The sequence below is a fragment of the Dromiciops gliroides genome, chromosome 5 (assembly GCF_019393635.1).
Source record: "Dromiciops gliroides isolate mDroGli1 chromosome 5, mDroGli1.pri, whole genome shotgun sequence".
Taxonomy (NCBI): domain Eukaryota; kingdom Metazoa; phylum Chordata; class Mammalia; order Microbiotheria; family Microbiotheriidae; genus Dromiciops; species Dromiciops gliroides.
In genome coordinates this window covers 255906359-255929201 of record NC_057865.1, presented here as the reverse complement: position 1 = coordinate 255929201, position 22843 = coordinate 255906359, and the positions used below count along the sequence as shown (strand labels likewise).

The following is a 22843-nucleotide window of genomic DNA, read 5'->3' as shown; positions in this document are numbered from 1 at the left end:
ATCTTTACATTGAGGGGTGCTGGACCAGGTGGCCTCTTAGGTCCCTTAGAGTAATGGGTCTGTGACATCTAGGCCTCCTGATGGAACTGTGGTCACTAAATTGGTCCCCTCAGTAATCCCACTCTTTCCTTACTTCTTCTGTTTTCTAAAAGCATATTTTTAAAAGAAATTAGAATGATCTGTAATAGTAGTAGTAATAGTATTAGTAGCAGTAGATATAGTAGTAATAGTAACAATAACAATAGTAATAGTATTAACAGTAGTGACAGTAGTAGTAGTAGTAGTAATAGTAACAATAACAATAGTAACAGTATTAACAGTAGTGACAGTAGTAGTAGTAGTAGTAGTAATAGTAACAATAACAATAGTAACAGTATTAACAGTAGTGACAGTAGTAGTAGTAGTAGTAGTAGCAGTAGTAACAACAGTAGTAGCAGCAGAAGTAACAGCCAGCAGCAGCAGCAACAGCTAACATTTATATAGCATTTACTGTGTGCCGGGCACTGCACTATGTACTTTATGGTTATTATCTCATTTGAACCTCACAATAACCATTGAAGATAGGTGCTATTATTATCCCCATTTTACAGATGAGGAAACTGAAGCACAGAGGGGTTAAGTGACTTGTCTTAGGTCACACAGCTAGTAAGTGTCTGAAGTAGGATTTGAACTCGTCTTTCCTGACTGCAGGCCCAGTGCTTTATCTACTGTGCCACCAGTGGCATCAGTAGTTTGAAAAAGAGATACCTTGCTTTCAGTCATAGCCATTCCTTTCTCCCAAAGATGCAGGTGATATTCTACAATGCAATTTATTTCTGTCATTGTGAAATTTCTTCTTGAATGAAGAGCTTGTCTTTTCACAAGAAACTTCTGCAAATGTAAAAATTTTTGTTTGTGTAGTGACTAAAGAGAAAGCCTAGAAGCCAGGAACACTTGTTTTCAATGACATATGCTGGGTTTGTGACCCTGAGTAAGTCACAGAATCCGTCATTGCCTTGGGTAATTCAATGAGACTATAAGTTAGAGAGGAAGCGCCACCCTGGGTTGATAAACAAAGTTTTTAGTTCACTATATGAAAGAAATCATGGGTCTAGTACCTGTCTGTCTCTCTGTCTGTCTGTCTTTAGATCTATATTATGTTTCTATCTAATTTTTATTCCATATGTGTTTCATTTTCATAGAAATTTGGCAATTAACATTAGCTTGGGAATAGGAATCCTATTAGAAAATCACCATCTGATGATTACTCATTTCCTGAAATATGTAACATGTATTCACTAGGAACTCATATTTTTATAGGAAAGTTAAATGAATAAACATGAATGCTTCTCTTTTTTTTTTTTGGTTCCTCTTAAGATGTGGAGACATTTATTTCCCATCAAACATGTGGTCTGAATGAAACAAGCAGAAAATGATTATTACCTTAAAAAGAATGTGCTTGTATTCTGTTCGTTCATACCCTCTCTCTCTCTCTCTCTCTGCCCCTCTCTCCCTTCTCCCTCTCCCTGAGTATCATAAGTTAAACCATGAGGGTTTAAATTTTACATTTTCCAAAATGTGAAGATATCTGTTTTAAAGAATCTATGTTTATGAGAAGTGTAAGTTAAAGTACTAAAAATAGACTTTTGTTTTACATGTATATTGTTTTTATCTTGTTCAATTGCTGTCATCTGTTTTCCCCCTAGAATGTTTTAATTCAAGAATCTGAAAGTTTCAGAAAGAACCTTGAAGAATCTTTGCACGATAAGGTAGTATGGAAAGGTTTACATTTTGTCTCCTACATAACAATCATATTTTTTAAATATTACTGATATGAGAAAGTAAGAGTAAAGCAGTGGTATTGAGCGCTTTATATATGGAAGACACTGTACTTATAAAAGACCATAAAATGAGCTATAATACCTAAACCCTGTCTGCCCTCAAGGAACTTATATTCTAGTTGGGAATACATAAATATAGCAAATCATGGTTATATATATATATATATATCATAGTTGGAGCTTAAATGTTTATTGCTTGAATGTTGGACTATGCCAAAAAGCCTTATCTACTCAATAAAGGCTCTGTGGTGACCTCAGGGGTGGGAGAGATTACAGTGAACTAAATAAAATTGGGGAAGGCTTGACAGATAAGATAAGACTTGATTCAAGCCTTCAAGGAAAGAAAGGATTTAGATAAGTGAAGAAAAGGAAAGGGACGTGGAAGTTTTGAGCCCCAGTTAGAGAGAATGTTGATGCTATTGAAAAATATAAAGAAGTCCAGAAGGACCTATAAATATTTAAGATAATGTAATAAAAGTCACTGTGGGTTACCACAGGCAAAGGAATCCATCATTTACCAGCCAATTTTGTGATAATAAATTTCATATTGCTCATCCAGGCCATTCCTAAGACAACAAACATAGTCTTCCTTTCCAATGAGGTTGATATTTTCAGAGCTTACAGTTTAATTGCATAGCCTTTTTAAGAACCAAAGATGCCTTACATTCCGGGAGGGGGGGGGGCGGAGAAGTGACCCATGGGACTTAGATCCTGCACTTTGTGTGAGACAGGACAAGAACAAAACTACCAAAGATAAAAGGACCAGAGCCATAATAAGGTATTTTTGTTCCTGAAGCAAAATCTTCAAGGGTGATGGGAAGAGAGAAACCACCAGGTCATTGGTGAGATATCTGGCACACAGCACCATTGGTACTAGGTGTCCTTAAGTAAATGCTGTCACTGATGTCCTATTCTCCACAGGGCAATACAAGGATTTCGCCCTACTTACATTCTATTGTGCTTGAGTAGCAGTGGTGAAAGGGGGGCCCTAGAAAAGGACTGTGATAACAATGGGACCCTCAGGGGTGGATATCTTGGGCCTAGTAAAGAGTAAGAATTGGGTGGGTAGGGGTACAGGTATGGTAGGTGGCATATGCCCAGCGAATGTTTAATATGAGGAAAATGCACCCCCTTGTGGACATTGGTACAAACCTCCAGTTGTGCTTGATGCTAAGGGATAGTTCTGCAATGCAGAATGTGACAGATAAAAAAAAGAAAACACATGAAAAATTTGAGCAAAGAAGAGATCATTTTTAACTGGAGAGAGGGGGCACTATATAATAATTTTTGTCTGTGTGTCTTCCTGCTTAATTCTCATTAACAAAAAATTAACTTTCTTTGAACTGCCATACCTCACAATATACTTGCCAAAAGTCTATTTTCTGGAGTAATGAAGCAGGAATTTGAATTAATAATTTGTATATTGTTATTAATGATTGTGCATATTGTCTGAGTAATGTTCCTTTGATCTTTAGGAGAGATTAGCAGAAGAAATTGAAAAGCTGAGGTCAGAACTAGACCAATTGAAAATAAGAACTGGCTCTTTGATCGAACCCACAATATCAAGGTAACTTCTAATTAAAAGCTGATCTAGTTCATTAAAAATGAGCATCAATTTTTTTTTTTTGGTGAGGGAATTGGGGTTAAGTGACTTGCCCAGGGTCACACAGCTATTAAGTGTTAAGTGTCTGAGGCTAGATTTGAACTCAGGTCCTCCTGAATCCAAGGCCAATGCTCTATCTACTGTGTCACCTAGTTGCCCTTATTATTATTTTTTTTTCAAAAATTTTTTAAAGGCTACATATCTCTGGCTTTCTGCTGCCTCCCCAAACCACAAACACCAAAATATTCAGTAGAAAAATGATTATTCTGCCCCATTTTAATCTCATTTGTACCTGTTACACTCAACACAGAACATAAAACTTAAACATTTTAAAGCATGCTGGTTTAAAATAAAGCTTCATTGGACAAAAAAAGCACATGCTTTTCTTTGATGATCTTCTGTTTGGTAACTTTTGACTGATTCATGTCTATATTTCAAAATAAATAACTTCTTGAATCAAAGAGTTGAAATGTCTACATTGACATCAAAATCTATCATACAAGAAAAATGCAGGTGCACCTTTGTTTAAATGGAGTTGCATTCACTCAGTTCTGTATTCCTCTACTTCTTTAGAGAAATAATAATTTAACATTTGCATTCCAATATTTTTAATTTGTCATAGCATGAGTCATCATTATTTTCTATCTTATCTAAAGTTCTTTGGTTAAAACATAAACATAATTTTGTTGGGGACTTTTGTTGGAATTTGCATTACTCAGAAGTATGCTGTTGGAAAATTGACATTGTTTTACATTGAATGACAATTCCAAAGGTCAGTTGTTTGCAGAAGCTTTTCTTCATCTCTTCTACAAATACTCCTAGCAACTTTGAACCTCTTTGATGAGAGGTATTGCATATAAAATAACTGACCTAGTCTTACTGCCTCATGTGCAAGGGTTGTTAACCTAGTTCCCTTGACTTATTTTTTTTATTAACTATTTTGCTATAATTGGCTTCCTTTGTCATCCTCTATATTTTATTTTGTTCATTTAAAAATTATTCTTCAACAGACTATGGGAAAAAAAGGTGTTTTTTTTTTAATGACTTTCAATAAATAATCAACTGACCAGTCTCCAAGGGTTAATATTCAAAAAGATCTGTGATTTCATTAGTTTGCAAGTTCACTGCTATAATAAAGATTGAAATCTATTCATGCCTATGGGACTTTTAACTGGGGCTTTCCATAATTTTACCTTAGGAAGCCTCTCCCCACCCCACCCACCCTGACTGTGCTTAGAGCTGTCTGGTATTATGAGGATACCAGGGAACCACTCTGGCTAGCTACCTCCGTTATTTTAGTTTTCATCCTGTGATTGATCATCCCATATATGCTTTCCATCATAAAATTCCTTGGTTGTATCTTTTATTTCCATTTTTCTTTACAGTTTTTCATTGATTACATATTGTATGCTGTTCATACTAACTATGCAATTCTCCTTTCCCTTTCACAATAAGTGTCAAAGACTCAATGAAAAAGTTTTTCCTTTTGTCTTTGGCCATAGGATCATATGCATTCTGCCTCTCTTGAACTAGAAAAACCCTCCCTCCATTTAAGTACAACTTAACTATTTCCTCTTTTTGCATTTATAGGAAGAATTTCAAGACTGGTGTGACTCAGCTTTTCTTTCAATGTCTCCTTTTTAGAGACTCAAGGCAGGGAGCCCAACTGGAAAGCTTTTATTGTATTGCAGGCAAGAAGAAATGGGGGGTCTGAACTAGGGTGGTGGCTCTATAAGCAGGTATAGAAGGGATAGATGGGAAAGATTTTGTGAAGATAAAATTGATGAGAATTGGTCATTCATTAGATAAGTGGGGTAGGTGAGAATAAGGAGCTAAGAATGACCCCAAGGTTATGAATCTAGGTGCCTTTTCAGTCACCTCAGCAGAAATAGGGAAGTTTAAGGGGCAGCTGGGTGGCAGAGTGGATAAAGCACTGGCCCTCGATTCAGGAGGACCTAAGTTCAAATCCAGCCTCAGACACCTGACAATTATTAGCAGTGTGACCTTGGGCAAGTTACTTAACCCTCATTGCCCCACCACAAAAAACAAAAAAAACAAGAAATAAGAAAGTTTGAAAATATAGGAGTGTTTGGTAGAAAAGAGAATAAATGATAACCTGTTGGGTTTAATGGCTATGAGGCTTTTCAGTTCAAAATGTTCTCTAGGCAGTTAATGATGAGCTCAGGATAGAGACTGGTTCTGGATATATATAAACATGGCAGTCATCTGCATAGACATGATCATTAAATCTCTGGAAGATGATGAAGTAAGTTAATATAAAGAAATAATAGCATAGGGCCCATGAAAAAAAAAAGACTTGAGGAACACAGATAGTGGAGGTGGGAAAGGATATGAGTGATAATCCAGGAAAGGAGCCAGAAAAAGAATATGAAGACTGGTAGAAATAGAACCGAGAGAGAAGCATCATGGAAACCCAAAAGAGAGAGGGTGGGAGGAAGAAGAAGGATTATTTATTGTTCTTTTGGACTTTTTTGAGTCTGAGTTGCCTATGGTGCCTTTTGCCACATCAAAATGTTAAAGAAAATTACAATTTGGGATCATGGAATCTTAGATTTACATCTTAGATGCAACTGAATCCAAAATAAGACATAGCAAGGTTAAGTGATTTTTTCCCAGGTATGATTTGAACACAGGTCCTCCAGACTCCAAAACTAATATGCCACTTGTTAGGTTTAACTTACCCTCAGTGCCAACAACAAAAAAGGATGCTAGTGGCATAAATTATCTTAAAAGGAAAGATATCTGATATGTTTTAGAATTCTTTTTCCTTTTCTGTAATATAAAATGTCAAGGAGAAAGCAAACGTGACTTTGTCTTCACAGTCTTCATGACTGTGCGTGCTATACTGTCACTACACACATATCATTGTCTTCATTTGTTAGTGTCACAGTCTTCATGTGTATGTTTCATATTCCTGTCAGATTTCATACTCTATAGCAATTTCAAAACCATTTGAATGAATTCAGAAAGTAGTAATAATAGAAATAAATAAAACAGAATTAATCAAGAAAAGCTTTTAAGCTAGACTACCATTGCTAAAACAAGGCAACTAGGTGGCACAGTAAATAGACGGCCAGCCCTGGAGTCAGGAAGACCTGAGTTCAAATCCAGATTCAGGCACTAACTGTGTCACACTGGGCAAGTCAATTAACCCTGTTTGTCCCTGTTTCCTCATCTGTAAAATGAACTGGAGTAGGAAATGGCAAAATGCTACAGTATCTTTGCCAGGAAAACCCCAAATGGAATCATGAGGAGTTGAACACAACTGAATGGCTCAACAACAATACTGTTGCTTCAACTGTCCTTCAATTTTTGACATTCATTCTAAAAATGGATCTTTTTTTTTTATGAATCATTTTTATTGACAAACTAAGACAAACAATGACAGGAATGGTTCAAGTTTGCCTGTTCCAATGTTTATATAAGTCATTGATAGAGGTGAAAACCCATTGAGTTTGGTCATTTTTACTTTACTTTTTTCTGGTGGGGGGGGTGTGAGGAGGGATAGGAATAACTACCACCATTTTAAAATATAGCTCAAGATCTGCAGAATTTCTTCAGCTGTATTCCTTTGAATTAGGACTCTGCTGAGGGCAGAGTGCATAAAATGACTAGTGAAACCTTCCCAGCATGTTGGTTGCCATTTCAGTGCTTACAGTAAATCAGTGTGGTCTTCTTAATGGGTAGGTTCACTTTGGAATTGTGCCACAGCTTTGAAGACCCATAAGCAGCTTTTATGATCAAAGTAGCCAAGCCTTCATCTCCTTGGGCTCCCTTCTTATCAGGAAACTAAAAGAAAAGATTAAAAGAGGAAAAACAATCCCATGTTATTTTTCAGAAAGAAAATGATGATTTTTAACCATATAACAATCCTTTTAAAGAAGAACCATCTAAGGCTGATTGTAAGCTCTTCTTATCTGTCCCAGTTGAACAGGGTTAGAATATTTGTTTAAAGAAGTGGGATGCAGTGTTTTACTTTGACCTGGAGAATAAATATATAAATAAATAAATAGGTGAATGAATGAATAAATAAGTAAATGTATATAATTTCTAAATATATGTGTGTAAGTATGTGTATATGTGTGTGTGTGTGTGTGTGTACTGAGTGTGCCCAGATGTGATTTTCAATTCAATTACACCTAATATTAGAAGAGAACATTTTGATCACAGAAAACTTTTAGCTTTTTTTTTTTTTCACCATTTTCTTGTCCTGTTAAAAATCAGTAAGGAAAACAAGGGAACACTGATCATCTTAAATTAAATGTAAATAAAACCAGTGAATAGAAAAGAGCAACTTGGAGCTTCTCATTGGCCATTTCAACAATTTATTTGGCTTATGTGGGAAAGAGGCTTCTTCAGAAATAGTTGAGGCCATATGTTTCAGTAACATCCAGGTCTATGACTGAATCTATATCTTAATGATGATAATAGCTAGCGTTTATATATGACTGAGGTTTGCAGAGAGCTTTACAGGTGTTATGTCATTTGATCTTCAAAACAACCCTGTGAAGGTGGTGTTCTTGTTATATTCCTTATTTAATTCTTGGGGAAATTGAGATGGAGAAAGGAGAAATGAATTTTCCCAGGTATATACAGTTAATAAGTACCTGAGGCAGTATTTGAACCCAGATCTTCCTGATTCCAAGACCAGAAGTCTATCCAGCTACAGAATAGTATTGTTCACTAAATTAAGTAATCATGTTATAAACATGTGCTCTGGTCAAGTCAGTGAGAATGAAGAGTACTTTGAACTTTTAGCATTAATGATTTGTGCTTTTGTTGGCATATAAGCTCTGTTGTCCAACACAAGAAGCTCCCCCTGCCCACCTCAACTGGAAGGGGGGTGGGGGAAGGTTCTTCATATTTTCCCCCAAATCCAACAAACAGTTAGGCACAATATGCTACAAAAAGGTGAGTTTCCTTTTCAATAGGCTTAAAATAATTATATTTCCTTAATCACTAAATTAAAGAAGAGCTAGTTTAAACCAAGGATATTTATGGATAAATTTATATTAAAATATTTCAAGAAACAGTAATAACTTTTAGACCTTTTTTCTGCTTTACATTTTTATATTTACATTTTCATGATCAAATGTCCTTTATTTAAGATTTAATGACTGCTTGTACAAAAAGTACTTTATTTCCTGGGAATAAGTTTGCTACTGGTAAAAATCTATATTTAATCATCCAAGAGACATCATAAAACAGAGTTAGTACTGGTGTTGGAGTCACTTGACCTGGGTTTAAATCCCTACTCGAATATTTATTAGTTGGCTTTCCTTGGGCAAGTCACTTAACCTTTCTGATGAAAATAACATTATTTTTGCTGTCTACCACAAGAGCTTGCAGTAAACATATTTGTAAACTGGAATTCTATGTGTGAATTGGTTGTGTGTGTGTGTGTGTGTGTGTGTGTGTGTGTGTGTGTGAGAGAGAGAGAGAGAGAGAGAGAGAGAGCACAAGTTCTAATCATGTTTAAAGTCATTAAACCAATCAAAATAAATTTTTAAAAGAGTCTTCTCTCTTCAGCTAGTGTCCTATGTTCTGGAGAGTCCTAAATAAAACTCTTTAGTTCAATGAAGTAGTAACTTATAAAATGGCACTGGGTTGATAGGGCAGCTAGGTGGCACAGTGAACAGAGGGCTAGGCCTGGAGCTTATTAGCTATGTGACTCTGAGCAAGTCACTTAACCCTTGTTTGCCTCAGTTTTTGTATCTTTAAAATGAGCTGGAGAGGGAAATGGCAAACCATTTCCATATCTTTGCCAAATAGGCAAACCTCAAACAGGGTCACAAAGAGGCAGACATCAACTGAAGAAGAACAGCAACAACAACAGCCAAGGTGACACAAAATAGTAAATGTTGCTTTCACAAAAGCCTGATTTACTCCTGTGGCTACTGATACATTAGTGACTGACTTTTCCATGATGGTTAGTGATTTTCCATTTGAATTTTATTTGCCTTTTGAATTCACTTGATGGGTAACTGGTGGTTTTTTGTTTGTTTTTTAATTTTTGTTCTTTTGTTCTATTTTGTGTTTTTTTTCCCCTTTCCACAGGACACACTTGGATACCTCAACAGAGCTTCGGTATTCTGTAGGTTCACTTGTGGACAGCCAATCTGACTATAGGTCAACTAAGGTCATAAGAAGACCCAGAAGAGGCCGTATGGGAGTTCGAAGAGATGAACCAAAGGTTAATTTTTATACTTTTCTTTCTGACTATAATCACTATGCTCTATTTCATTACTAGTCTTAGCACTGAAAACATTAAATTCCAATGGACATCAACATTAGTGATATGTGTGATATAAAAGGATGGTGTTGTGGATTTGAAATTGGAAGAAACTGTTGTCCTAGTCAGAGGACCATAGCCCCATATTTAGAAATTAGAAACTGTTGAATCCAACCCCTTCATTTGACAGATAAGAAAGGAGAGGCAACAGAACTTAAATGATTTATTCAGCGTCACTAAACTACTACGTATCTAAGTAAGATTGGACCCAGATCTTCTGCACTCCAAGTCCTATCCACCTATACACTACACCATCCTACTTTCCCAAGTGCCGAATATATGTCTTGGCAGTATCACTTATAAGCTGTGTGATCTAGGGTAAGTCATTGCACCTACTTTCTTGTCACCTTCCTCAGATATAAAATATAGAGGCTAAACTGTTGAAGGTCCTGTTTGTTTCTGATATCTTATAATTCTTAGATGTATCAGAAGGAAACCTGGTGTGGTAGATAAAAAGCTGACCTCAAAGCCTTCTGAAGATCTGAGTTCATGGTCTGTCCCAGCACTGGCTGAGTGATCCTGTACAGGTCCTTCAACTTCTCCATGTCCTAGGCCAGAGGTGTCAAACGTGATCCAAAAAACCCCCAAGTACTGTCCAAACCAGATTAAAATGTAAAGTTATAAATTATGAAAATTATTAAATAATACATTATATACACAAATACAGTAAGACAAAGATAATATTATATATATATATATGTGTGTGAGTGTCTGTGTGTGTACACACACACACACACACCATGGGGATCCTTTACAGGGATCATTAACCCCTGTTTCCATTTGATTTTGATACCCATGGTCCAAGCAACTCTCCCAAACTGTAAGTTTCAGAAAACTTCTGGCCTGCTTGGACAATAAGTGAGTCTTCCTCCCCTCTAGTCCCCCATTCCTGTGAAATCACAGGTCTGGACCCCAGCCCTATTCCCACTATTTTATAATAGAAGAATATAATTAAATGTACATGGGTATAAATAATATTTTGAAGGAAAATATAAAGTCATTAACTGTTGTGAATTTGCAGAGACTTCTTGGATGAGTGTGTATGTTAAATTAGACTGTTACTGTAATTATTTATTCCACTCAGTATTATAGTTCATACATTGTAAGTTTTTCCAATACATGGAGAGAGGCATTCCAAAAGGCTTTGCAAATTAATCAGGGAACCAAGAATTTAGGAAGAATATGCTATATGTAAGCATCTGTTCTTGAAACCAGCACCATACAGTTTTGACACCAGAGGATAAGATTTTTTTTTTTGGCCGGGGGTGGGGGCGTGTGGGGGGAGGGAATGGGAGGAGAGTTCCTCCTGTGAATGAGGTGAGTTTTTTGTTTGTTTGTTTGGTTGGTTGGTTGTTTTTTTGTTTGTTTTAATGAGCTGGCTCAAATTTAGTCATTCTATTCCCATTTTAAACACAAGGACTCATCTATAAAAGGATTAATGGACAGCAGCACATCTGGGATTAGAAGTGACTACCCTGGTGACCCCATTTGGATGCCTAGTGGTCTTATCCATACAACAGACCTAGTCTAAGAAATTAAGTCACCTTAGCCAGACAAATAAGCCTGCCATAGGCTTAAGCAAATTAACAAGGGCAGTCTAGGAAAATCACAGAAGGAACAACTTTTTTTTTTTAATGAATCAGTTCTGTAGCTTTTGTATCAAAATCATCTGTTTCTCTCTTATGCAATACTGACTCAGTTCTAAATTGTACTAGAAGGCATAAGAAAAAAAACAAAGTTTGCAGTTCTCATTAAAATCAAACAAATGGGATGTAGCTCTTGATAATTTGTTGTTAAGATGTCAAAGGAATGACCTTCACTGTCTCAGTAAGTTAGCCTCTTAGCATTATCTTCTTTCCCATTTTCCCAAATCATTAACAGAATGCTTAGTTTCTCCATGAAGTGAAATAATGTTCAGCATTTTGGGTGATGACTTATACAGAGTCTAAGTTATTTGACTTGCTCTTTAGGTGAAATCACTCGGGGACCACGAATGGAACAGAACTCAGCAAATTGGAGTGTTGAGCAGCCACCATTTTGAAAGTGACACTGAAATGTCTGATATTGATGATGATGACAGAGAAACTATTTTTAGTTCAATGGACCTTCTGTCCCCAAGTGGCCATTCTGATGCCCAGACTCTAGCCATGATGCTTCAAGAACAATTAGATGCAATCAATAAAGAAATCAGGTAAGTATTGGCTTATGTTCATTTGGTCTAGGCTATCTTTTAGATTAGAAATATCAAGCCTGGTCCTGAATGGGGTTTCAGCTAATAAGTCTTTATTTCGTCCTATATGTTTTGGAATATTTAGAAGAAAGGATGGAGTCTTTGCTTAGTATATAGAGTTCTTCACTAGCACCTTTCTTATGTCAACTAAAAATCTCAATTGAGTGTCTTATTAGAAAATGAATAACTATATTCCCTAATGTTCCTTTAAGCAGAAATGTGATATATTAGAAAGCATGATGGGATAGTTTTAAGAGCTTAAGGAATAGTAAAAAAAAAAAACCACGTTAATTTTAGTGATACAATCCCAGTTTTGATAACCTGAATTTGTGTCCCAAGAGAATATTTCAGGGACAGTTTTCTATTCTGTGCCCTTTGGTAGGGAATCTAGAAAGTGTTCTTATTTTCTCCTCCAATTTCCATTTTCAAGTTTACCTGGTGAAGCTATAATTACTTTGATTAACCTAGAATGGTAAAATTGTTTGCAATCCTCTCTGTCTCTGAAAATTGGTAGAGTAAGTCAGTTCATTTCATTCTTTATTTGCCTGGTTAAGCCAGAAATCTGTGGCAGTGAGGTAGAATAACCAACCAACTAATATCAGTGTTTGTTGGGCTCTTATCTTAGTCCAATAGTCTCAATTTGTGAGACTACAAATAGAACTACTCAATGTGTCTCCAAGAAACTCCTAAATTTATAGTGGGGAAAAGTAGTCACAATTAAATATTGAGTTTTTAAAGATGTGTACTGCAACCAAAATATAGTTTGTAACATACATTTCCACATAACTGTTTCCCCTTTTTAAAAATGATTTTTTTTCTTAAAATGTTAGGTAAAGACTTATTGCTGATAGAGCGCAGCTAGGTGGTGCAGTAGATAAAGCACTGGCCCTGAATTCAGGAGGACTTGAGTTCAAATTTGGCCTCAGACACTTGACACTAGCTGTGTGACCCTGGGCCCTCATTGCCCCACAAAAAACAAAAAAGAATAACAAAGACTTATTGCTGACAATAAATTTATATGTTCAAACTATATATTTTTGAAATCATTAACCGGAAAGAAATATATATGTATATATATGTATATATATGTATATATAACTCTGAAATGTGCCATCCATTGAGCACATTATGTTCATAAGAACATATGCATTTTAAACAGCAGTAATGCTATTTTGTTATTGAATGGGCCACAATAAATATATAATCTCTTAGATTATCAAGGCATCCAATTAGGAATAGCTTTTAGGAAAGCGTCTTTTGTTTTGTAAAAGATGTTTGATTTGCTATATTCCATTCTTTGAGAAGTGGATCTAGGAGGGTTAGGAGTGTGTCAGTGATAGTAGAGGGATTAATATTATGGAGTAGAGGGATTAATCCAGGAAGTAGATAGGGCATGATTCATAGGTTCAAATATTTAGAGCTAAAAGGAACTTTAGAGACCACCCACTTTGCTTTTACAAATAAGGTAAATAAAGATTAAGTAACTTGTACATATTAAGAGTTGGATTTGAACTGAGGTTGTGCTACAAACAGTATGCTACTATATCTCACTGCTTTGGGAGTGGTTGGCATAGAAAAGCAACCTTAGGAAAAAATATGCTATATTTGTTCCCTTTAGTAGGGGACTACCATCTAATAATGTGATATCCTTCTTCTTGAAAAGCATTGTGGTAGAAATGGAATGTTATAGAATGCGATGGGATGGGATGGGATGGGATGGGATGGGATGGGATGGGATGGGATGGGATGGGATGGGATGGGATAGAATGGAATGGAATGGAAGGAAAGGAAGGAAGGAAGGAAGGAAGGAAGGAAGGAAGGAAGGAAGGAAGGAAGGAAGGAAGGAAGGAAGGAAGGAAGGAAGGAAGGAAGGAAGGAAGGAAGGAAGGAAGGAAGGAAAAACATTTTTGAAGCATTTACTATTTGCCAAGCACTGTACTAAGTGCTAAGCTCTCTTTAGGATCTTGACATCTGTCTTTGGACCATCCTAATAGATCCTGACAGTTGGGTTTAAAAAAAAAAAAAAGCAAAGGGTTAAGTTAGGATGGGTAGCTCGGTGGCGTAGTGGATAGAGTGCCAGGCCTATAATTAAGAAGACTCATCTCGGGGCAGCTAGGTGGCTCAGTGGATAGAGCACCGGCCCTGGAGTCAGGAGTACCTGAGTTCAAATCTGGCCTCAGACACTTAACACTTACTAGCTGTGTGACCCTGGGCAAGTCACTTAACCCCAATTACCTCACTAAAAAAAAAAAAAAAGACTCATCTCCCTGAGTTCAAAGCTGGCCTCAGACACTTAGTAGCTGTGTGATCCTGAGCAAATCAGTTCACCCTGCTTGCCTCAGTTTCCTTATTTGTAAAATGAGCTGGAGAAGGAAATGGTACCACTCTAATAGCTTTGCTAAGAAAACCCCAAATGGGATTATGAGGATTCAGATGTCACCGAAAATAACTGTAGAACAGCAACAACAACAAGAAGTTAGCAAGGTCTTACTGCAATATAGCTTAAAACATTTGATAGCATGCTTTCATTGGGTGCCAGTAGCTAGATCTTTGCTTTCACTGGCTGTCTGGATTTTGTTGTTCTAGGGAACTCCTGGCAAAAGAAACACCTTCTTTAGTCAGAAAGTGTTGTGTCATTTAACATCTTTAGAGAGTTACCTTGGGGGCACTGAAATATTAAGTGAATTTCCTCAAATCATCACATGGCCTATACGTGTCAGATGGGATGTTCAAACTCAAATTTTTACTAATTTGCTCCCCATCCACTACAACACACTGCTTCTCTAACCAACAAATAGATGAAAAATTCATAAGGAAATGCTAGTTATCAACCAATAAAACTAAAAGCATTTTATAAGAATGATTAAAAAGGTGTTAAAATATATTCTTTATAATACCAAAATCCTCAGGTACTAAAGTGCTCAATAAGATACATTCAGGGGGCAGCTAGGTGGCATAATGAATAAAGCACTAACCCTGGATTCAGGAGGACCTGAGTTCAAATTTGGCCTCAGACACTTGACACTTACTGGCTGTATGACCCTGGGCAAGTCACTTAACCCTCATTGCCCTGAAGAAGGAAAAAAAAGATACATTCTGGAGTTGTCCAACAAGTAAGGGTAATCATTTAGGGTTTTTTTTTTTTTTTACTTTTTCCTTTTTGAGGAAGCAATTTAAACTCTAAAGAAATAAAACTCCAGTCTTCTTTTTCTCATTATAACATTACATTAATGGGTACAGATCATTTAGAAATTCCTCTGTGGTGTTCAAAGTGTTCACTATATGTGCAATAATGTATGTAAGTATGAGAAATTAAAGCAATATTGGTTTTGAAAGGTGCCAATTAATTCTGATGATAGTTTAAAAAAATCAAACTTCCCCAGGAACAAATTTCCTTTAAATAAATGAATATCACACATCCTGGTACTTAAGGTTGATATTATTTTCCGTCCCCAAGACTCATTTTTCAAATCCTTACACCACTGTATTTCAAAGTGTGCCATGATACCTATCTGGAGATGCGTTTGGTCTGTAACTTACATGAGTGGCTCTCCAAGCTCACTTTCCTCTCTTTTCCCACAGTAATTAATGTCCCTTCCACGAGGAAAAAAAAAAAAAAGGAGGGGGCTAGTAAGGCTGTAAAACTGCAGGATTTAAATTCATTAGAATATGTTAATCACAAAGTAAGCCATAAAGTGATATGTAAATGGGAGTTATTATTTTATTATCATCCATGGAAAATTCATGCCACTGTCCAGAATGGTGTCCATTCAGCTTACTTAAAGAATCAAATGAGATCTAAAATTAATTTGCACTTCTCAGAGGAAATTGGCAAGGCTTGTATCAGAAATCTATCATAATCTAATATGAGTGCCTACCAAATGCCTTTATCACAAAATTCTTATTCCAGGGACAATCAAACATGTTGGCAAAGCATGCTAACTTGTAATGACTGATTTTTCTCCCATCAAAGATAATGAAAAAATGTACCATTTCAAGACCATATCTAGCTAACAGATGGCTTCTTGATACAATATAGTACTCAGGAATTGAAATAGTTCTTCACAAGTCATCGTTTAAAACATTGAGAAATTCTGTTGTTATGACTATCTTAATTTTAACTTCAAATACTTTCCTGAGCCTGAATGATTTGCACAGTCTTACGCTGCTTCTAACTTAGGAGACAATAGTGAAAGTGCCCCATCTGGGACAGCTTGAAATATTATCTGTTCAACATTAGGAAACTGCTATTGACTTTTTTTTTTTTCTGAACAGATTTGTCCATCTTATACAATCCCCTCATCTGTTGTTTCTGCCTCTAGCAAAATGCTTTGCTTCCCTTCTTTTTAAAACCATGATTGTTATGTTCATGCACAAATAAAGAAAAAAAAAGAATTGTCCCCATAGTAAGTTTCTATCTGTTCTGGCATATCATTCATTGAAACCACTGGGCATGGGGCAGCTAGGTGGTGCAGTGAATAAAGCACTGGCCCTGGATTCAGGAGGACCTGAGTTCAAATCTGGCCTCAAATACTTGACACTTACTAGCTGTGTGATCCTGGGCAAGTCACTTAACCCTCATTACCCCCCCCCCAAAAAGAAACCATTGGGCCTATCATCCCAAAGAAATTCAAAGGAATTATTAATTAGCATTCCCTCTCCACACCTTCATATTAAGTATCTTTGTTTTCTGTGGAAGGTCAAATAAGTGACTTTTTATAAGGTAGAATTTATATCCATATCATTCATTAAGTGTTGCCTATAATGAAGGTAGAGGGACTTTAGGAAAATGACAGTATTCAGATATAATACTTCATTACAATAATTAATTCATTTTGTATCTTGAGACCTGATGATCTCAAAGAACAATTTTATGAAGACCTGGAGACCCTCTTCATCAATGTGTCAAAAGAGGACATGCTTATAATTCTGAGTGACTTTAACACCAGAGTAAACCCAGATTACTGGACATGGCAGGGAGTCCTTGAAAGGAATGGAGTCAGAAACAGCAATAGCAATGGTCATTTACTACTGAAGACTTGTGTATCTCATGACCTTCTCATCACCAACACTCTCTTCCATTTATTTAAATGCAAAAAAAAAAAACAAAAAACCTTTGTGGATACACCATTACAGCAAATGCTGGCATTTAATAGATTATGCCGTTATAAGGAAAAGAGATAGGATGTGAGACTGACAAAGGTGATATGTGATACATAGTGTGATACATAGTGCTGGACCAATAGTAGACTTATTCTCTCTAAGCTTAACATTTACATTCAACAAAAGCTGCAGCCCCAAAGCAAAATGACTACCAGAAGACTTAATGTCAACAGATTAGAGTGTTCCCCAGAGAGTGAACATTTTGTTGCTAACTTGGAGGAAAAGCTGAGCCAACATGGGGTTAGCAAAAGTGGAGTAGAGAAGAGTGGGCAGCTTCCAGAGATTTGGTGTACAGCACCAAATTTATTCATCTGGGCCAGAAGATTTGCATACATCAAGATGGGTCTGATGAAAATAATGAGGAAATTCAGATGCTGCTAAATGAAAAATGAAAACTCCACAGGGTTTACCAGCAGGATAGTTCACACATCTCTAAGAAGACAGTGTTTAACTCCATCAAAAGTAAAGTGCAAAAGAAACTTAGAGAGATGCAGGATACTTGGCTTAGTAAGAAGGCAAATGAGGGGTAGCTAGATGGCACAGTGGATAGAGCACCTGGAGTCAGGAGTACCTGAGTTCAAATCCGGCTTCAGACACTTAATACTAGCTGTGTGACCCTGGGCAAGTCACTTAACCCCAATTGCCTCACTAAAAAAAAAAAAAAAAAAGACTTCATGTTCAGCTAGGTGGCACAGTGGATAGAGTACCGACCCTGGAGTCAGGAGGACCTGAGTTCAAATCCAGCCTCAGACACTTAACATTTACTAGCTGTGTGACCTTAGACAAGTCACTTAACCCCAATTGCCTCCCCCAAAAATAAATAAATAAGAAGGCAGATGAAATTGAGATTTATGCTGATGGTAACAATCCAAAGGAATTTTATGACGCCCTGAAGGATAATTATGAACCAAAGACCTATGGTGCATCTCAAATACTCAATGCTGATGGAGCCACATAGATTAGTGGCAAAGACATGATCCTGGAGAAATGGGCTGAACAGTTCCATAGTGTTCTCAATAGACCATCATTAATTAATTCAGAAACCATTGACTGTTTACCCCTGGTTGAAGTCAGTCCTTCTCGAACTGAACTTCCCACTGAAGAAGAGGTTTTGGAAGGCCACTAGACTGTTCTCATGCAGCAAAATGCCTGTTACTGATTCTTTTTCAGTTGAGATTTACATGGCAGGGGATCCATTGCTCATATAAAAGCTAACAGAAGTTTTCCAGATTTACATGGCAAGAGGAGGTTATCCTCCAGGAGTTCAAGCATGCCTACGTTGTTCATCTCTATAAAGAAAAGGGAAATAGGTTGTCTTGTTTCTTTTTTTTTTTTTTTTTTTTTTTTTTTGGTGAGGCAATTGGGGTTAAGTGACTTGCCCAGGGTCACACAGCTAGTAAGTGTTAAGTGTCTGAGGCCAGATTTGAACTCAGGTCTTTCTGACTCCAGGGCCAGTGCTCTATCCATTGTGCCACCTAGCTGCCCCTAATAGGTTGTCTTGTAACAATGGTGGGGGTGGGGTCTCCCACTTGGTCATTGTCAGCAAGATTCTTGCCAGAGTCCTCCTTAGTAGGCTGATCCTTCACCTGGAAGATAGTCATCATCTGAGCCATTGTGCCTTCAGAGAGGGCAGAGGAATGATTGAGATGGTATCTTCTGGCTGGCAACTTCAGGAGAAATACCAGGAGCAGAACAGAGGTCTATACAAAATGTCATTTGTTGATCTAATGAAGGCCTTTGACACTCTCAATCATGAGGAAAATTATGGCAAGATTTGGTTGCTCAGAGAAGTTCATCAGTATTGTATATCAGTTTCATGAGGGCATGCTTGCCTGGGTCTTGGAGAATGGACTATCCTCTCATACTTTCCTAGTCACCAGTGGAGTGAAGCGAGGGCTATGTGCTTGCTCCCATGCTTTTTAGCATATCTTCAGTGATGTTGTCAAATGCTTTCAAGAAGGATGAGAACAGCATCCAAGTCAGGTACCATACTGACCGTAAATTATTTAACTTGATGACACAAAAAGCCAGGACCAAAGTGGAGGGAGAATTGGTGCAAGGCTTTTTCTTCCCAGATGATTGTGTGCTCAATGCAGCCTCTGAAACTGAGATGCAGTAAAGTATGGATCTATTCTCTGCTCCTTGTGTTAATTTTGGCCTAACAGTTAACACTAAGAAAATGCAGCCAGCCCAATACCATCCATATTTGGAACCTTCAGTTACAACAGATGGAAAAATTCTGAATGCTGTGGATAAGTTCAGTTCTGTTGGCAGTATGCTTACCAGAGATGTCCACATAGATGATGAGGTTGATGCATTGGTATGGTGTGTGTTGATAGAGCTAGTTCAGTGTTTGGGAGACTCCAAAGGAAAGTGTGAGAAAGAAGAGGTATTAGACTTCCTACGAAACTAAAGATCTACAGAACTGTTGTACTGACCTCATTGTTGTTTGCCTGTGAAACCCAGACAGTATGCCAGTGCCCATACAAGTCAATGAAATCTCTTCCATTTAAATTGTCATAGAAAGATTCTGAAGATCATTTGGCAAGATAAGGTGACATAGAGTATAGAGTGCCAGTCCTGGAGTCAGGAAAACTCATCTTCCTGAGTTCAAATCTGGTCTCAGACTCTTACTATCCATGTAATCTTGGGCAAGTCAGTTAAGTCTGTCTGCCTTAGTTTCCTCATCTGTCAAATAAGCTTGAGGAGAAAGTGGCAAACCACTTCAGTATCCTTTCCAAGAAAACTCCAAAAGGGTCATGTAGAATTGGACATGACTGAAAAGTTACTGAACAACAACTGTATGACTTTACTAAGCCTGGATCAAGCTGGGTCCAGTCCTGTTTTCCTCTAGAAACTACTTGAAGCAGAGAAAGGAGTCAGTGAAAAGTCAGTTCCCCAACATGAGAGAGCAGTAAGGTCTAACTCCAGGGTAAAATTAGCATTAAAGATAAACTCCTCCACACCACATTTTTCTCCATGAGTTCAGATAAACTTCATAGGTATAAGATCAGGGAGACAAGACTCCATTGCAATTCATCTAAAAATATCTTTGTTGCATTTAGTTATGAGTCAGCAATATGCTATGACAAAAGAAAGTTCATGGTTTTTTTTTTTTTTTCTGGTGAGGCAATTGGGGTTAAGTGACTTGCCCAGGGTGACACAGCTAGTAAGTGTCAAGTGTCTGAGGCCAGATTTGAACTCAGGTCCTCCTGAATCCAGGGCCCATGCTCTGTCCACTGCACCACCTAACTAGTTTCCCCAAGTTCATGTTTTATTAATAGGGACCAAAACAAGGTTAGTGATACTCCTATGCTCTCTTTGCTTAGACTATAGTCCAGGACACTTTCTTTTGTTCTCAGTGCCACATTTTGGGAAGGATATTGATAAACCACAGAATTTCCAGAGAAGCACAACCAAGAGAAAAGACCTTGAAATCATGGCAGATAAGAATCAGGTGAAAAGATTGGTCATGCTTTTTCAGGAGAAAAAAATCCTTTATGAGCAGAGAGGACAGGTAGAAAGAGCATGTAGCAATCTTCAGATATTTAGTTTGCTCTTATGCCACAAAGATATCAGACTTGTTCTGCTTAGCTATAGAAGGAAGAGCTAGGAGTTGCTGAAAAGCAGATTTTGAATCAATCAATCTATCTATCTATCTATCTGAAACTTTCCAAACATTTAGAGCTATTCACAAGTGAAATGGGTTGCCTTTGGAAGGCCTCCATTTCTTTTCATGCGACCTCAAGCCTTTCCTGTTATCCCTCTCCCAACCCTCTCAACGCAAGATCTCACCTCATACAATTTTACTGATAAATGAGACAATTTTCTGATCTTCCTTCCCCTTCTCCATTCTCTTCATCTCCCAACTACTTGATATCATCTTGCATTATTGCCATCCCTCCTTTGTTTCAGAAATTCTTAACCAGGGTTGGAGGCAGGGATCCATGAATTTTATTTTTTATTATTTTTTGCAATTGTATTTAAAACATAATTAATTTCCTTTGTAATACTATGTATTTTATTTTACACATTTAAGAACAACTTTCTGGTAATGGATCCATGGCTATCACTAGACTGTGAATGGATCTTTGATACAAAAAACAGTTAAGAACCTATGTTCTAGTTTCTAATGGAGAAGTCACTCTACTATTTATTAAGACTGAACCTTCTACTTTAATCACATCTCCTCTTGCATTCTTTAAAAGATTCTTTTTTAAAAAATTTAATTTAATTTATTTATTTATTTGGAATTTTTCCCCACTTTACATGTAAAAACAAATTGTAACATTGATTTTTATAACTTTGTGTTCCAAATTCTCTTCCTCCCTTCCTACCCCTACCCCTCTTAAGAACTCAATTTAACATAAGCTATACATGTGCAGTCATGCGAAACATATCAGACAAAAAAAAATTAGAAATAGAAACTAAGAAGGACAACAATATACTTCCATCTGTATTCAGGTAACATCAGTTCTTTATAGATGGATTGCATTTCTCATAAGTCCTTCAGAGTTGTCTTGGATCACGGCACTGCTGAAAATAAACTAAGTCATTCACAGCAGATCATCCTATAATATTGCTGTTATTTTGTATACAATACATTTCACTTTGCCTCAGTTCATGGAAAAGATTGCTTTTTTAACCATCCTTCCCTTATCTTCAGTTTCTTCCTATCTACTGGTTCCTTCTCTGCTACCTGAGAATTAGTCCAAGTCTCCCTATATTTAAAAACTCCCATTCCCACTAGCTATCATATCTTCACTCTATGAGAAAACTTTCAGTACCTGTTGCTTTCCCACTTCATTTCACTCTCTTTTAACCCCTCTTCAATGTTTTCTTACCTCAATAATGATCTAAATCTGCTTTGTCCAAAGTTAGCAAGTATCTCTTAATTGCAAACCTCTTGTCCTTTTTGCAATCCTCATTCTTTATAAACTCTTGGCCACATTTGATTCTGTTGATGATGCCGTCTTCCTAAATACTCTGAGTTGTCATGACACTGCTCTCTATTGGTTTTCCTTATAGCTATTTGACTTTTTATCAGTCTCTTTTGTAGAATCTTCATCCATTTCATGCCCCCTAAATGTGGGTATACCCTAAGGCTCTTTCCTGGGCTCTTTTCTATTTTTCTCTCACTCTCTCACTCCTTGACCTAATTAATTCCCATGGGATCAGTTATCATCTCTATGGAGATGGGCTCTCCTTGACATACAAGGCAGTACATTCCACTTTTGAATAACTGGATTTTTAGATAGTCTTTCCAGATGTTGAATTGTTACTACATAGCTAAAACAAACAAACCAACCTGTCACCTTGGGACAAGGAAAACAAAATGAAGCCTTTGTTATTTCTCACTATTCATCTATCCAGGACCTCATGCTCAGACATCGTATTATATTTTGATAGTTTGTGGGAGTATATAGTGGGAAATATGCCTTCAAGGACCAACAACATGGAGGATTTGAAGGGACCACAGACGTCATCTAGGTCAACCCCCTCATTTTATAGATGAGGAATCTTGGGCCCAAGGAGCTTGAGTGGCTTATCCAAGATCTCACAAGTAAAGGTATTAGGTGTATCGGAGTCAGAATTCGAATCCAGGTCCTCCGACTCTGAAGCCTTTCTCCTATAACACAGTGATGAATGCTATGGAATCATTATACATGTTCCTTTAAATGCATTACAAGCACATCAAAGTCACTTTATAGAAA

At 37.1% G+C, this 22843-nt stretch overlaps 1 protein-coding gene across 35 annotated transcripts in view; it reads left to right on the top strand.

Annotated features, from left to right (window-relative positions):
* The window catches only part of PPFIA2 (PTPRF interacting protein alpha 2), a 677893-nt gene that overhangs the window by 562129 nt on the left and 92921 nt on the right, over positions 1–22843 (top strand). For all 35 annotated transcript variants that reach the window (XM_043966213.1, XM_043966209.1, XM_043966212.1 and 32 more), the window contains 4 exons: positions 1686–1748; positions 3296–3387; positions 9502–9637; positions 11707–11927. In XM_043966213.1, the coding sequence (XP_043822148.1) occupies positions 1686–1748; positions 3296–3387; positions 9502–9637; positions 11707–11927 (512 nt within the window). The remainder of the gene's footprint in view (positions 1–1685; positions 1749–3295; positions 3388–9501; positions 9638–11706; positions 11928–22843) is intronic.